Genomic DNA, 17821 nt, shown 5'->3' with positions numbered 1-17821 from the left:
TATTCATATTTAGTTCTATAAGGAGCTATGCCAATGCTCTGTCACCATTGCAAATTTCAGGAAGGTACAGTTACCGTATGATGTGATCACTAGGTCCCATTGTCTAGTACGGACCACTAGCCCATGTGGCAGGCAGTTGAGTACTTGAAGTGTGGCTAGTGCTGCTCACTGAGTTTTAAATTTCACTTAATTTTAATTGTTTTAAGCTTAAATAAAAATATTGCTTCTCAGTTCAGTTATTGGAAAGCTTTTAAATGTTTTTGGGACAACTTAGATGTGTGAATCAATTTTTTCAAATGTAAATTTTGTGAGATACATGGTAGTTCCTCCCCACCCCCCATCTGTGGTTTCATTTTGTATGGTTTTAGTTACCTGTGGTCAACCAGGCTTTGGAAGCAGATGGTCTTCCTTCTGAATTCTCATCAGAAGGTCCTAGTAGCCCAACACTCCATCACATTGCTGCCTCGTTCATATCACTCCATCTCTTCCAATAGGCATTTTATCATCTCACATCATCACAAGAAGAAAAAGGGTAAATATGGTATAATAAGATATTTTAGAGAGACCACATTCACATAACTTCTATTATAGTATGTTGTTGTAATTATTCTACTTTATTGTTGTTAATCTCTTACTGTATCTAATTTATAAATCAAACTTTATCATAGGTATATATGTACTTGAAACAACCAGTATAGATAGGGTTTGGTACTATATGCAGTTTCAGGCTTCCACTGAAAGTATTGGAACAAATTCCTCAAGGAAGAGGGGTTGACTACTACAAATACAGATCAAGTATTTCTGATGAGAAATTCACATCTGAATTGAGAAATGCTATAAATGCAAAATATACACAGGGGTGTGAAGTCTTAGTATGAGAACAGAATGTAAAATACCTCAATAACATTTTTATTTATTTTTTTAATTAATTTTTTTTTTAAGATTTTATTTATCCATCTGACAGAGAGATCACAAGTAGGCAGAGAGGCAGGCAGAGAGAGGGGGAAGCAGGTTCCCTGCCAAGCAGAGAGCCTGATGCGGGGCTTGATCCCAGGATCCCGAGATCACGACCTGAGCCGAAGGCAGAGGCTTAACCCACTGAGCCACCCAGGTGCCCCTCAATAACATTTTTATTTTAACTACATTTGAAATGACAATATTTTGGGAAATTGGCTTAAATAAAATACATTATGAATATTAACTTCACTTTCAAAACTTTTGAAAATGTGGTTGCTTGAAAATTTAAAGCCACACCTGTGGCTTATGTTCTATTTCTACTGGGCAGATCTGCTAGAGACCAGTGTGGTTCTTAAAGTTGGCTGAGTATCAAAAAGACTTTTACAATGTCAAACTTGTATAAGCCTAAAGATTTCAAAAAAAGAAGAAGAAGAAAAAAGAAAGACTAAAGATTTCTAGACACTATCCTGGGCTTATTAAATGAGAAGCTCTATAGTGAGGGGTCTAGGAATTTTTACATTCATAAGGCTCTTAACTAGTAATTTGACTACTAGTAACTAGTAATTTGGCTAGTTTTGAGACTACAGTTCTGGCAGTGCAGTCCCCCACACAGAGAAGCAGATATTGCAAGTGATTTTGCAAAGGAGGGGAGAAACATTGGAGTTAGGGAGCCCTGCAAGGACCCTGAACAGAAATACAGCTTTAGGGATATGGACCAGGAGAGGGGGACAAGGAAAGCAGGGAAGGGTAATGAGACCCTGAGGGCACTTGGCAACAAGAGTCACAGAGGACAAGGGAGAAGAAGGAGTCTAAGAGCAGTCAGAGGTGTCCTGCCTGGGAGAGGCCAAGCCCGCAGAGGCAGAGGGACCTGTTCAAAGGTCCATGTTTCTCGTTTTCAGGAGGCTTTTGTTTCTTTTTTTATTGGGCGTCACTTCTGTCAAGAGCTTAGAATCCTGAGCTGGGATTTGCTTCACTCCTCTGGACTGATAAGTTTTGAGTTGTCAGTTCAGGCAAAGGAATATCGCTCCGCATACTTGACAACCTCTAGAAAATGTAATTAAAAATGAAAGTGGTGACAGCGCATAAAACAACACATTTCCGAAGCTGACATATCATTTTGGTCCCCAAAGCTGTTTTGAATGGGAACGCTAGAAAAACACATCTTTAAAGTTCCATAGGGGTACAGAGAGTCCTTTCCCTGTCTGAAGGATGCATTTAAGGTAGGCTGTTGAAAAATACCACAGAGAAAAAAATAGCGAAAGCAGCTGGCCCTCTTACCAATCTCAGAGCAGGAAAGAAATTTCAGTGGAGCATAAAAAACAGCTTTCTCTCACTCGTAAAAGAACACACCAAAACAAAAAATAATCCTTGCTGTGTAGCCTTTTGCGGTTGTTTTTAGTCGGTATTAGACAAAGACCAGCGGGCTTAACATTGTTTTGATACCCTTGCAACTGGCAGATCGCCGGCTAGAGGAAGCTGGAGCGAACGGCCGGCTTTCTGCTTCCAGGTGGCACGCACGCCCCAGTTTCTGGGCGGTTGTTATCAGGCACTTTAATTCCCTACTGAATATTGAGTGGTGTTTTCAGTTCACAGGCCATTTGCAGTCTTTCTGTTTTTCCTTTTTATAAAAAAATTTTCCGTTAGTCACACTGAGGGGGAAAAAAAAAGGCTGCTTGGGAGGCACGTTTGGAAATGGGAGTTGAACAGCGAAGCCCACGGTGGAAACAGCCCAGCAAATAGCAGCCACCATCCTTCGACTGAAGACATAGGCCACTGGGATGTTAACCTCAAGGGAAAGTTGTAGGAGACATCCTAGGAGGACTTGCTAATGAAAGCAACCAGGTGATTAAAAAACCCACTAATTAGTCTGGCATCTTGGCATCTCAAGGGAGAGAATAAGGAAGCCCCATCGAAGCTTTTCATTGACTCTTTTTTTTTTTTTTTTGTATTGCTAGAAAGAGTGGGGAAAAAAAAGAACATGGTTTTATATTGATATAAATCAAACTTATATAAGACTAAAGCTTTCCAAAAAAAAAAAAAGAAAAGAAAAGAAAAGAAAGAAAGACTAAAGATTTCTAGACACTATCCTGGGCTTATTAAATGAGAGGCTCTATAGTGAGGGGTCCAGGAATTTTTACATTCATAAGGCTCTTAACTAGTAATTTGGCTCCACTAGTTTTGAGACTACAGTTCTGGTAATGCAGTCCCCCACACAGAGAAGCAGACAGTGCAAGTGATTTTGCAAAGGAGGGGAGAAACATTGGAGTTAGAGAGCCCTGCAAGGACCCTGAACAGAAATACAGTTTATATTGGTTTTATATCAGTAGCCATATGTATGTGACGACTTCATCAAAATAGAGTACCAAAAACCACCTAGAAGGCTGAAGGAGGAAAAAGTGTGGAATGAAGTGAAATCATTAGCAGAGCCAAGCCTGGTGGGACAAACAGCCCCAGCAGCACCACCCTACTCTTTCTCTCTGGGGGAACATCTGTAAACTGTAATTAAGCAATTTTCATTTTTTTCTCTATTCCTTTTGTCATCACTAAATCAGTACATTTAGGGAACAAATTGACAAATTAGGAAACACAGAAAACCACTGGTTCGTGATAGAAGGAAATTTCTCCCCTCAAATTACGATGCATTTTGAGCTGATTAAGCTATTTTGTTTCAGATATATTAGCGTAAATGTTCAGCTGTGGTTGTTACGATTCATATTCTATCCATGAATATTTGGCCCATAGATAATCGTTTGTTTTCTGTGCCTGCTATAGTTCAGGTGTAATTGCATAAAGGAGAGAAAATATGTTTAAGTATTTACAACATTTTGAATTATAAGCTTTAAAATTTATTTTTGGCAGCGTTTTTAACGCATAGTATTTTGTTGCAATAAATTTGTTTCTCAGTGAAATAAAATATTATGAGCTTTTTAATTTGGTTGGCCTATAAATAAAGAATAATTTTCTTTGATTCTCTGTATATGTTTTCAACATATATATATATTATATATATTGTGTGTGTGGATATAGATGAGAGAGGTAAATTTTCTTAGGCAAATGGAATCTTTTAAAAAAGATTTTATTTATTTATTTGTTAGAGTGAGAGAGAGAGCACAGGCAGGTGGAGTAGCAGGCAGAGGCAGAGGGAGAAGCAGGGTCCCCGCGGAGCAAGGAGCCTGATGCAGGACTCGATCCCAGGACCCTGGGACCATGACCTGAACTGAAGGCAGCCGCTTAACCGACTGAGCCACCCAAGTGTCCCAGGCAAATGGAATCTTGAACTTCTACAAAAGACAAGCAGAAAACTGCTAGTGGCCAAAGAAACTTTAAAGATGGTCACAGTCAGCCTTTAAGAGGCTGATGAAAACAATATTGAGTGAGTGCACAGTTGTTTTGTATGCATTGGTCTTTAACTTGAGACTTTATTTTTATTATTCATTGTTAAATGTACTGTTACGCTTGAAAAGAAAGAGTAAATTGTGTAGCTTGGAACTGAGGTGGTTTTAAGACTGTATCCTTTGATTCAGTTGAATGGGTCTGTATTCAAATGTGTGTGGCTTTCAAATCTGGAATCTCTCAGCCGTAGACCAATAATATTTTCTTTGAAATGGTCAGCTAAACCCAAAGGGATACAAACAGGAAACTTTATTGCAGCCAAACTCACATCTTCTTTGTATGACAATCAAACCACAGTCTGTCTAGTTTGAGATTGTTAGTGTCTTTTTTCTTCCCCCTCCTACTTGGATTCCCTCCAGATGAGAAAGGTTTAAGTGGCACCAGTTAACTCGTTCTCCTTGAATCATACCATTTTCATGTGTTTTTTGAGCTTAGCCTGACTTTGCCTTAGGTTTTATAGTGTATGGATTGCTGATTAGAAAAAAGGGATTGTGGATCAAGTGCCACGTTTTCCTCCTCTCCTCCATCAATTATGCTTTGTGTGACTTGTAGCCAGTCATCTAATTTCTGGGTATTAGGCTTAGTCCCCAATTAAAAAGTGTCACTGCAGTTCTTCTTGCAAATGTTGAAATCATTTTCCGTATTGACTGTGTTCCTGTTGTATTTTAGGCATTGAGCTAAAATCTGGGAATATAAGATGAATGAGACAGAGTCCCTAGTCTGATATGTCATTCTTACTTATTTCTGTGTGCTCTGCGTTTCAAATGCTCCAGATGTGTGAAGGCACACTAGCAGTCAAGCACACTATAGTTAGAGGTCAGTTGGTAAGCTAATACTAACCACTCTTTACGTAGTGCTGATAAAACAATATGCAGAATATTGCCTTTGGTCTGGGGGACTCAGTTTTAGATTAGAATAAACCCTCTGTATGAGTTTAAAAAAGAGAAATCAGAATGATTAAAACAGTAGATTTTTCAGACTGTTTTTTCTCCTTTTTTGACTTCAAGCTTTTTTTTTTTTTTTTAAATGAGGGACACCCTGAAGTGCACTGGAAAAAAAAATGAGGGAATCTGAGAGACATGTACAGTTTAAGTGTGTTCTTGCATTGCCCCAATGCTTTATACCAATGAATGGGTCCTGGATTATTGCAAATTTGGGCAGTTTGAAAACTCCTAAAAAGCATTTATTTGTAAAAGGGTAGAAAAACCTCGCAGTCCCTGACTTTCTCCAACCTGTGTGCATAAAAAAGGTTGTCTTAAGTTGATGTATCACTGTGTAGGCAGGCAGAAGGAGGGTATGATCTCAGGGTGAAGGAAGATTTTTTAGGTTGATGGGATTTGGTTTTATGAAGAGTTTAGTGTACTGCCCTTTTATTTCTCATTTTGTTGCGAGCAGGGCCAGTGTTACGGAAAGGGTTCTCTTTGAGCTCAGGATTCAGAAGACCTGGTCCAGGCACTTATTAATTCTTTGACACTGCAGGCCTGTCGCTTATTCTCTCTGAATCTGTAAATGAGGGATAATTCTGCCTGCTCAGTATGTCTCATATGGTTGTGAGGTGAAGCCGATGAAATATACATGAAGGTACTTGGTAGGTTTTAAAAAGATGTACTCTTGTGTGGTTTTTATTTGTGGAGGCTATTTATGATTTAAAAGGGAAACATCAAGGTTAAATAGTAAAAAAAAAATCTTGAATCTACAATATAAAGAAGGTAAAAGTATTGTTTACCGTGTTAGCTGTCCACACCCTTGGTGGAGTCAAAATGAACTCTGTATGGTATATATTGTGTAGTATCTATGTATAGAGTCTCTCGTATAGTGTAAGACTGCACAGTTCAGGGAATAATCCTACACTGGCCTCTGGTGGATAGACTAAATAGTATGTCGACACAGAACCTTGAAGCAAAGGTATTTATATACTTTGACAAAGATATCAGATACTACATCTTTTTTTTTTTAATTGAAGTATAATTGACATACAATGTTACATAGTTTCAGTTGTACAACATAGTGATTCAGCAACTCTGTGCATTGTAATGTGCTCACCACATGTGTAGCTGTGTCACCATACAATATTAAAATTCCATTGGCTCTACTCCCCGTGCTGTCCCTTTCATCCCTGTGAACTTCTTCATTCTATAATGAGAAGCCTGTACCTTCCTCTCTTTTTAATTCTCAATTTTTGCATTCTACTTCAAGAAACCTTTCCTTGGGAGTCTTACCTCAAGTATCATTTAATAAGCTTATTAAAATGTGGATTCTTGGGGAATCAGTCCCCAAATTTTAGTTCAACAGTGCTAGTGTATGGATGGACCAGGAGCCTTGACTTCTAGACCAACTTTCAGAAATATGTTCTGAATGAGATCAAGGAGAGGAGGGGGAAATGTTTATGTTCCATAAAATTCTCTGCTTTTGTATGTACTGCATTTTCCCAGGAATAAGGTCCACAGCTTTCATGAAGAAATCATCTACATGCCCTGCCCAGAGAGTAAGAACTATTATTTTACTTTCACCATAATTTTTTTTTGTTTAATGTCACATCACCATTTTATATTATTTAAAAAGGAACTTCGACAGTAGACAAAGAATGACGGGTTAGAAGAATAATTTTACTGTGATCTTGCTGATCTCTGATAGGGAGAACAGGGTATACTTGCTTACAGAATTTTAAGGTGAGCTTTGGATTAGCGTATATTCTGTTTCAAGTCTGAAGGATTGTAGAGCATGTGTGAACGGGCCAGAGTTATTCCATCACAGCGAAAATCTGGCTACTTGTGTTATTGCTGGAAGAACTATGTTCTTTATGAGCATTTTGCCATTGGCAAGTGCACAGGCAACAGTGTAGGGAGACCACATAGGCATGAAGGTATGTTGTCACCTGTACTTCTAGGAAGTGTTCCTCCAGTAATTTCAGTGCTTTTTGTACCTTTTTTGCTGTGTATTTTATAAATGAAGGTACTTTTAAAACTTATTGAGATGTAAAATTTTATGATTAGATAACTAGGATTTAAAAGAGGGACATCAAAGTTGAATATTAAAAGAATCTTGTGTCTACAATATAAAGAAATGTAAATGTGAGATATTATGTATGTAGATGTATTCTTTTCTTAGTATTTCTAAGAACAACTTTTTAAGAAGGAAGGAGATGCTTGTAGGTATTCTCCCTAGATTAAAGATTGGAAGAGACTTGGTTAGATAAAGTGCTTTTCACCTCTACCGGTAAGTTTATTTTTTTGTTCATGGTAGGAAAGTAAGAAAATAAAAAGGCATGAACACACACACCCTCACACACAAGCAAAAAATACACTTTTTCTATAGCAGTAACATTTTTAGCTGCTGCATGGCCCCTCAGAATAAAGATGACATTCCCGAGTCTCCTTGCAGCTGGGTATAACTGTTTGCCCAAGTTTGTGCCAATAAGAAGGGAGGGGAACTGATATGTGTAACTTCTGGGGTGATATCTTCAAGAAACATGGCCTAGGCTCCTTTAATCTTTTTCTCCCAGCCGGAAATAGACAACTGTGGGAGTGATCCTTAGACACAGAGATGGAAGCCATGTGCCAAGGATGGCACAGCATCCCGCCAGCCTGTGTGCTTGGACCATCTCATGGAACACAGCCTGCCCACTTGCCCTAAATTATTACCTGAGAGAGAAATGAAATTCCTGTTTGAGCTGCTCTGTTTTGGTGCCTCCTTGATAGAAGAGCTTAAACTATGCCTTTGCTAATGACGGAAGGGAACAGAGGTACACACTTTCTCCTCTTTATCCTCTTGCATAGAGCAAGAGTGGGTCGTGCACCATTGTGTACCATGTTGGAGAAGGGTGGTGCCCTAGGGATGGCAGAAAGGAAGAAGTAGCCCGGGTTCTAGAATAATTCTGGGAAGCAGAATAACCATGTTATTATGGATTCTCTGCATCTCTGTATTAATGCATGAGAGAGAAATAAACTTCTATTTCATTTAAGCCATGCTTAATGAAATAGCCATGTCTGTTTCATACAACTAAAGCGGTATCCAGTTAACTAATTAATAAAACTGTGATCCTGTATCTTAGAGATAAACCATGGGTGTATACTTCCTTGCTGAATTATTCTATTAGTTTGTGTATAGATGCACTTATTAGCTATGAACATGTGACTTAGAGACAACCAGGATTTGAATCTGAGCTCCGCTGTTTCCTAATGAGGTGGTCTTGGGAAAGTTTTTAGAATCTCTGAGTTTCAGTGTTATCATCTGTAAAATGGGTATAATAACCTCTACTTCACAGATGTGTTATTAGGATTAAATAATCATATATACAAAAACCACACATATATTTTTATATTTATTTATATTAACAGTACCTACATTATAGTAAGTCTCAACCTAATATTTTCATTCATTTATATATTCAGCAAATTTATTATAATTATTGTATAAAAGTGATATCATACTATGCATACTTTTTGTTCCTTGCTTTTTCACATAATGTATTATGAACTTCCCAATTAATAAATATGATAATTTAATAGAATTGTTAGACTGCATAGTATTCAATTGTGTGGATATGCTATAATTTATTTCGCCCTTCTCTTTTTTGTTGGACATTTAGTTATTTCCAATTTTTGGCTATTACAGATGATGTTGCATTGTCTATCCTCATTCATTTAGTAAATGTTTATTGAACACCTACTGTGTGCCAAGTAATGCTCACATAAGTGACCAAAAGAGACAAAGGTCTTTACCCTTCAGGGAATTTGAATCCTAGCAGGGGGAGAGAGCAACGAACAGTAAACATAATAAGTAAGAAAAATATTTATGTTAGAAGATAGTAACTGTTCTGGTAAAGACAAAAAAATATACTGAGCAGGATCTGAGGGTCATGAGTGCTGGTGGGGAGGTATAGGGTTGCATTTTTATGTAGAATGATGCTGTTGGGCCTCTTTGGGAAGGTAAAATGTGAGTGAAGATTGGAAGGAGCTGATGAAGGAAAGCCCGTAGATTCTTGAAGGAAAGGCATTTGAGGCCAAGGGAACAACCAGTGTGGAGGCCTGGTCACAGCAGCGCTGGGCCTGGTTGAGGAGCAGGGAAGAGGTCATTGTGGCCTGAGTGGCAGGAACAAGGGTGAGAGGGGGGAGCTGAGGTCAGAGGGTATGGAGGGCAGCTGAGGCGTGGACATGGCTAGCGTCATAGGTTCCTAGTAATGCTTTTGGCCTTATTTATTTATTTTTTCAGTAGCTACATCTTTGTATGCTTTTTTTTTTTTTCTTTGTACCCTTCTTATTTATGGCCTTTGGATACATTTTTACACATGGAAATTCAAAGATATGCAAAAATTTGAGGCCTTGATTAAATAAAAAATTTCAAGGGAAAATATTAGACATTTTTGGCTTTGTAGTGAAATCTTTGCCCACATACTTAATTATTTCTTTTGGATAAATTCTTAGACATGGAAATGCTGGCTGAAAGATATGCAAAATGTTGTGCCTTTGAGTGAGTACAGGTTTTAAGAGAATAAATTATATGTTTCTCATAGACAAAGGCCATGTCTTATAACTTTCTTTCCTTTTTTTTTTTTAAAGATTTTATTTATTTTTAAAAAAGATTTTATTTATTTATTTAACAGAGAGAGAGATCACAAGTAGGCAGAGCAGCAGGCAGAAAGAAGGGGAAGCAATGCTCCCTGCTGAGCAGACAGCCCAGTGCAGGGCTCTGAGATCATGATCTGAGTGGAGTTGACCATCTTATAACTTTCTTAACTCTTCCTTGAATCTTCCAGCTCAGTTCACACAGTGAACTCCCTGGTGGAAAGGTTGAGCATCACTCTATGTTCGGTCTTAAATGTTACATGCCCTTTGGAGTGGAGAACGAATATTTTCCTTTTCAGGAACTGTGAGTGATTTCCTGACCAAGAGGTCCCTGCTTTCCTTAGGCTTACGTTACTGGGAAGAGGTAGACAATGAACAATAAGAAAGGTAGTTTCAGGTGACTTCAGATAAATTTGAAGAAAACAGGACTATGTAATAGAGTGGCCTCATTGTAAGGCTGTGACCATGTGAAGAGAGATGATGAGAGAGTTTTAGCTTCACTGAGTATGTGCATTCTTCCCACTGTCTGGGTGTGGAGGGAGGCTGGAACTCTGTCTTTTGTTTTGGCTTTATCCTGTAGTGGCACAGCACAGAACTGGGTTAGCAGTAGTGGTCCTTGATCAAACTCAGCCTCAGAATCAAGGGGGTACAAGATGTGGAAAGCCCCCAATTGTCCATTCACTGGTGAATGGAAAAAACAGAATGGCATCTCTCCACACAGTAGATAAAAAAGAGCGAAGTACTGATATATGCTACCATGGGTGAAGCTCAAAGATGTGTGCTAGGTGAAAAAGTCAGGCTCAAAGACCACATATTGTAAGATTACATTTATATGGAAGGTCTAGAAAAGGCAGATCTATAGCTATAAAAAGTAGATTAGTGGTATGGTTTGCCTGCAGTTAGATGTGGGAACACGGAGTGACTTCAGATGTGCCCCAGAGACCTTTTTGGGGTGAAGGACGTGACCTAAAGATTTAATTGTGGTGATGGTTGCACAACTCTGTGTTGATTAAAAATCATTGAATTGTACATTTAAAATAAGTGAATTTAGTAAATTATACGTCATTAATGGAGAAGTAGAGCTACTCTTCATGGATACTGAGATGTTTATTGTAAGTTTTTCACTAGGTGAGTCTATGGCCTTGTGACTCTGGATTTGGCTCAAGAATGAGGAGAGACCTGTTTGTCTGTCCTCATATTTCCGACTAAGAAAATGAAGTGTATGTGCATAGACTTGGAAGTTTTAAGTAGGTAAGGATTGTGATAGAAAAAGAAAGGAACTTCTTGGATGTAACAAGATCCTACCTTGTGTAGACATGTCAGCAGCAGCGGTCACCCTGTTAAGGATTCTGGGAGCTAAGGAAAGCTTTGTTCAAATGTGCCCTATCTGCTGCTACCGTGGGCCACCTCACTTCCATGGCTGAATCCACTGGGAAGGTGAGCTTATCTTGTGGGGTGACATGTGTAGCCTCTTTTGCACCAGAGTGTAATCCCTTTCACAGGTTGCAAGCGTGCTGTATTATCTACTTCCATCTTCACAGAGATTGTTAAAAAAAAAAAAGAAGTTACTTAGGGTGTGCCAAATTAGAAGAATAGTACAGATTCCAGTGGGAAGATAAGGTGCATATTCTGAGTTATCTACAGGGAGGAGGAAATATAACCACTTGGAGATAATGTCTTCATTTCTGTCTCACAGATGAAAAAAGAACTCACAAAGGGAGTTCTTTCTTAAATCCTTTGCTCAGGGTCCCTTTAATTCTTACCTGGATTACTACCTTGACTTTCTATTGCTCACTCCAGTGTCTGGTCTGCAATGCTCCCTTCTACTCATTTCCTCTCCTTAGAGCATAGCTCTAATTGTGACTCTCCAAGGCCTAGATAAACTGCAGAGTTTTTGTCAGGCCCTCCAAATATCAGCCCTTCCATGTGTCACAGCACATGTGCTCCCATCTTCCTGGAATACTTTGTGACTCTTCCCCAGGGGCTTTGCTTTCCTATTTTGGGGGCTTTGTTCATGCCATTTTCCCTCTGTGGGATAACCTCAGCAGTGCTTGCCTGTTGAAATTTGTTGCGGTCTCTCAAAGCCCAACTCAGATGCTCCATGTCTATGTGAAGCCTCTTGTGATTCTCCCAAACCTGTTGTGATTTTGCCATTCTCTTACCTTGGACTCCCTTCCATTGTCTTCCATGGTTGTATTCTCTTCTCGTGGTTGACATACTTGGGTTAACTTCTTGGTGTGTAAACTCTGTAAGGGCAGGGACTGGGGCTCCCCATCTTTGTCACCTTGCATATAGTTGATGCCTGGAGTATAATTTTCCAGACTGAACGGATTGTATGACTCAACGGCCACTCGGATTTTCTTCCCATAAATCAGCTTTCAACCACTTTACACTCTCTTCACATTTTTCTCTCTATGAGTACCTAAAACTGGATGTTTCAACAATGTTAACTTACTGCTGTTGTGCCCCTCATCTTGGGCTTTGACACACACTTTTTTTTTTTTTTCCCCCTGGGCCAGGGTTGTGCATTTGTGTCTTGGCAGCTTGAGAGCTATGACTGTGAATAATGAGTCAATTATCATCCAGCCTGGGGGAAAGCACAATTATTCCTGACTGGCCGGGCTGAGGTAATCCTCTCTTCCCTGTGCCCTTTCAAATGAAGAACATAAAACAGTTGGAATTCAGAACACTGCGAAGGGAATTTAGACAAAACATTTGTCTGCTGAATTTAGCTTCTTTGGATTTATTCTGATTTATGATTGATTGGTTTTTAAATTGCTTATTTAATCCTAATGACTATCGCTCCAGGGGAGGCCGGATACCAAGGAGCATGTGATCAAGAAGCAGTGGAGTGAAGTAGTTTGGTTGGACAAATCAAGAGCAAATATTATTGTCCAGAGAAACATTGCTCCAGGCTAGGAATATAATGTGAAAATCACCCCCTGACTTTCAAAGTACCCAGCCTTGTTATCAGCATGATTGCTTAGCCCCTATTCTCTTTGCAGAGGGCTTTTTGCAAATATCCAGTGTTGCACAGAATTTCCCCCCAAGAAGTTTTCTTTCCTTCTAGCCACATGGTCAATATCTCTTCACGATTGAGAACATGCTCTTGATTTACATTGCCACTGACCCTGGTGCAGAAGTAAAGACACTGGAGGTTGTTGTCGGGATTTGGTCATGAATTCTGATGCTGGTTGTGTTGATTTGTGAAAACTCTCCTGCCAGTGCAGTGATGTTTCTCCGCACCTGGGGTCTAGTCTAATCTGACTTTTGTATGGATGGATTTGAATTTTTTAAAACTTTTTTTTTTCTTTCAAAGTGGAGTTCTCTGAAAGCGGTCACGTTCATCCAGAAGCTATACAATCAATATGCGATCAGTGTTTAATTTATCGAGGCATCTGTGGTTTCGACCTTTTCAAGGAGTGAAATCTTTTTCCTTGGCCTGAAATTAGACACGGTGGGTCTAGTTGGTGGCCTTAAAAGGGAGATCTGTTGGAAGCGTGTCTGTTTGGTATCAAAAGAAAATTGAAATTCCATTGCTTCAGAATAATGCAACCTTTAGGAGAGGAAAAAAACAAAACAAAACAAAACAACAAAAAGCCTTTGTTTCATCTGTATTGAAGTTTCCACTCAGAAATACCCAGAGAAACTCTCTTTCAGGTCTCAGTAACCTACTTGTGCTCTGAAATATCTGCTAGATTTCTAAAGTGTATTATGTCTGACACTTATTTCAAAGCAAGGAGCATTAGGGATAAGATGAAAGGGGGAAGAGGGCTCAATGGAACACAGAAACAGAAGGAGATGAGACGGACACTTGGGTGGCACGTTTGGAATGCCACCGGGGTAACTCCAGGAGGCAGCAGCTGGCTCTCTGATCAGGCTGTAGGCCACTTTGGATTCTGGGCTGTGCCAGCATCTGCCATTTTGACATTATCATATTGAAAAAAAAGAACTTTTTTTCCTATTTTATTTTGCCAAGAGATTTATATTTTGCTGCTTTTTCAAAAAAAAATGATAAAAGCTTTTATGAGAAGCACTTCTGGGTCTTTGGAGTGATCGAGTATATATTCTTGTGGAACGATTTTCAAGGTTCAGGAAGGAGGCCTCAACTATAGGTTCTGTCAGAGAGAGAACACATTCTTTTCTGAATCTTCTGGTATTTTTAAATGAAAGCTTTATGTTTACGAAATAAAGTTTTAAAAGGATGAGCCAAATATTTTGTTAGATCTGAGACCCCAACAATAGTCCAACGTCGGCATCAGAACCTGGGACTTTGTGATACATTGCTTTTTATTTTGAAGGAGTTTCATCAGGTTATCTGTCAAATAACCTGCATGTTTTATTGGAAATGGCAGAGGTGTACATTGAGTGATTATGAGAATAAATAGAGCTTGTCCTTACAGAGCATCTATTCTTCCCAGACATCGCTGTGCTTTTCAGGTTCTTAAGTCAATAGACTATTACAACAGTGTGCTGGGACATAGTGTTTTCTTAGTCAATACTAGATTGAGGTTGTGCTAGACATAAAGGATAAGCAGGGAGAAGGGAAACTTCCACCTCCTATGAGAACAGTGCACTGAGGAAGAATGACAGGTAGTCACGAGTAGTCTTCTTGCCTCTAACTTTGATGGAGTTTGAGGAACTCCTCCTGTTACTACGCTTATCTCCCTCCACCCTGCTACCATCACTTATCTTGGACCTAGGACTGATGAAGGACCCCTCTGTGGCTGTAAAAAAAAGTCCAGGAGGAGAAGTCCCATGACCTTCTCTACCTCACTTCTCTGGTCTTTTAGTACCTCAAGCATTCAGCCTGTGGATTTGGAAGAGAATTTTTTGTTGTCGATTACTCCAGCAGTATTCTCGGCAACCCTCCCACTACCTCACTCACTCTCCCCCTTCCTACCCCTCTGTTCCCTCACTGCCCCCTGCCAAGACTAGTGCTTCACATTAGAGTTTCTACTGTGCCCGTGGAAAGCATTAGGAGTCACAGATGTTGGTTCCCGAGTCAGTAGAGAGAGCTGGCCTGAACTTGTGTTATTTCTTAATTCTTTTTAAAGAGAAAGTGGTGCAGTTAGTATTTGCATTTTCCCTCACTGGCTTATAGACTAGGTTACGTGACCTCTGTGCTCCAGCAGTATCTCTGTGTTCATGTCCTATAGGTACCCCCACATGTCTTAACTCTGCCAGTGATGGGGTAGAAGGAAGCAAACAAAGGACTCTGGAGTTGCACCCAGCTGTGAACAAGAATCTCACTGACTCTGAAGCCGTGCAATTGACAGCTCAAGAGAAACAAGCTTGGCCACTGGGCTGGGTTAGGCTGTCTTGTAACGCCTTTAGCAGATACCTGCCTACAAAGCTCACAGATCAGACAGTCCTTGTGACCCTGGAGCTTTTTCATGGTGGAGTACCATAAGGAGATGGAACAGGGTTCTCCAATCTGCTTGTTGCTTGATTTCTGCCACTTGACCTCTTTTGAATCTCTTTATCACTCTTCTGTTGATCACTACACAGATTCCTGCATTTGCTCTGGTCATTTGCAGCAAGCCACTTCTATGCACTCTTGCTTCTTCTGGTGCTATTGTAAACTTCTCTTGTCTCTTTTCCAGGATTTTTTCTTTGTCTTTTTTCTGCTTCATTCTTCTGTTTTCTAAGGACTCTTTGCCTTTATCTGCTATATTACTCCAGTTGGCATAACACTGTGGTTGGGAGTGTGGATTCTGAGTCTAAAGGCCTGACTTCAAATCCCCACTGTGCTATTTGCTAGCCATGTAACTTTTTTTTTGTTGTTGTTGTTTTTTAAGATTTTATTTGGGACGCCTGGGTGGCTCAGTTGGTTGGACGACTGCCTTCAGCTCAGGTCATGATCCCGGAGTCCCGGGATCGAGTCCCGCATCGGGCTCCCAGCTCCATGGGGAGTCTGCTTCTCCCTCTGACCTTCTCCTCTCTCATGCTCTCTCTCACTGTCTCTCTCTCAAATAAATAAATACAATCTTAAAAAAAAAAAAAGATTTTATTTATTTATTTGACGGAGATCACAGGCAGGCAGAGAGGCAGGCAGAGAGAGAGGAAGAGAAGCAGGCTCCCCGCTGAGCAGAGAGCCCAATGCGGGGCTGGATCCCAGGACTGTGGGATCATGACCTGGGCCGAAGGCAGAGGCTTTAACCCACTGAGCCACCCAGGTGCCCCACTAGCCATGTAACTTTGAGTAAGTTACTCGACCTCTCTGTAGGCCTTGGTTTCCTCATCTGTAAAATGGGGGTGCTAATGGTAACCACCTATAGGGTTGTTGCGGGCTTTAAATGAGATTCATAAAAGACTATCTGACACACAGTAAATGTTAACCCTAACGATTAATTCTAATATAGGAAGCAGTTTTATGGCTTAGACCATTATCTCAGTGTGATTTTTAGCAGATATTTACCTATTGCTGTGATATCTCGCCCACATTTTAACCTGCATTTGCAGCTGCCTCTGGGACATTTCCCTCACAATTTCTACTGGCACTTCAAATGAACATGATCAAAGCTTAATTCATTATCTCTCATCTGAATTTATCCCCCACATTTCTGTTAATGGCATCATGTTATCATAATTTTCTCAATCTCTTAATTTAGGATTAATCTTAGACTTTCTTTATCCTAAGAACATAATCATGAATATGCATAGATTTAGTACAAAAGTATTAATTGTTTATAGTTTTAAATAGTCAAGAATAGTCAAACATTGCTTTTTAGAAGTATATGGATCCACAGATAAAATACGAGAAAAATAGCCATTGAAAAATAATTGTTATAGCTTTTCTGTTTTGCAGAATTATTTCTAATTTTAATTTTTTCTCTTAAAAACTTTCTAAAATGACACATACATTGCTTCCATATAAGGAAAACCTCCCTTCAAATTTAGGGAAAAAATGAGATAATTAATGTCCAAGAGTTTTTCAAATACCATACTTCATTGACCTTTTAACAATGGCTGAGAACAGTGCTGGGTATAATAGTAAGCACTTAGTATTTGTTGTAAAGTGAATGAAATAGTGTTATCGTTCTATGCATTTTTAGAAAAAATTTTATAAAGTTCAGAGTGCTCAGTATCTCAAACATTCTGCTTGTAGACTTTGAAGAGCATGTGTTGTTGTTATTGTTTGGAAGAAAGACTCAGGAAATGCAAAATAAGCAAGACTGGGTGTTTGTATATTTTCTAATGTGTAACTTTCATTTCAGAGGATAATGTGACCAAACGAGGAGCATTTGGAACTGATTCTTCAGAAAACGTATTTCCTTCAGTAAAATTTGCTCATGAAAATGAACCAAATGATCATCATCTTAGAAACAAAGCCGTCTTTCTTCATACTTCATCACAATGTTCAGAAGACGAACAGGTAATGTCATAGCACATTTATAGAAACAGGAAAAAGAGCATTCTTTATGAATTAAAAAGAGAAAGAAACTGTAAAAACATAAGAAACATTGGACAGTTATTGGATCAGTAACTCAGATTCTTAATTCTGGAAGGAGTGCCATTGGGAAACTTTATTAAGAGTCATTATTATATTTCTTTTTCCTTTTTTAAAAAGATCTATTTATTTATTTATTTGAGATAGTGAGAGTTGGGGGAAGAGCAGAGGTCATGCAGGCTCCCTACAAAGTGCAGAGCCCAATGTGGAGCCCAGTCCCAGGACTCATGAGATCATGACCTGAACTTAAACCAAGAGTTGGACACTTAACTGGCTGAGCCACCCAGGCACCCCCAAAATCGTCATTACATTTTATGATTTCAGCAGCCAGTGTTTATGAGGGTAACTTGGTTAACCCCAAGTTTTTAAGTTCCTTTAAGGAACTGCCATCTAAAAATTCTTGTAATTATTTACATATTTTAGCTTGTCCTTTATTTTGGACAAAAGAATTGCT

The 17821-nt window shown here is 39.3% G+C and overlaps 1 protein-coding gene across 3 annotated transcripts in view; it reads left to right on the top strand.

The window, feature by feature from the left end:
• Window positions 1–17821, top strand: part of IFTAP (intraflagellar transport associated protein) — a 64609-nt gene that overhangs the window by 23137 nt on the left and 23651 nt on the right. For all 3 annotated transcript variants that reach the window (XM_004756005.3, XM_004756003.3, XM_004756004.3), the window contains one exon: window positions 17135–17292. In XM_004756005.3, the coding sequence (XP_004756062.1) occupies window positions 17135–17292 (158 nt within the window). The remainder of the gene's footprint in view (window positions 1–17134; window positions 17293–17821) is intronic.

Source organism: Mustela putorius, unplaced genomic scaffold, assembly GCF_011764305.1.
Source record: "Mustela putorius furo isolate JIRA1106 unplaced genomic scaffold, ASM1176430v1.1 tig00003859_pilon_pilon_pilon, whole genome shotgun sequence".
Taxonomy (NCBI): Eukaryota; Metazoa; Chordata; class Mammalia; order Carnivora; family Mustelidae; genus Mustela; species Mustela putorius.
The sequence above is the reverse complement of the archived record's forward strand: the minus strand, read 5'-3'. Positions and strand labels throughout refer to the sequence as shown.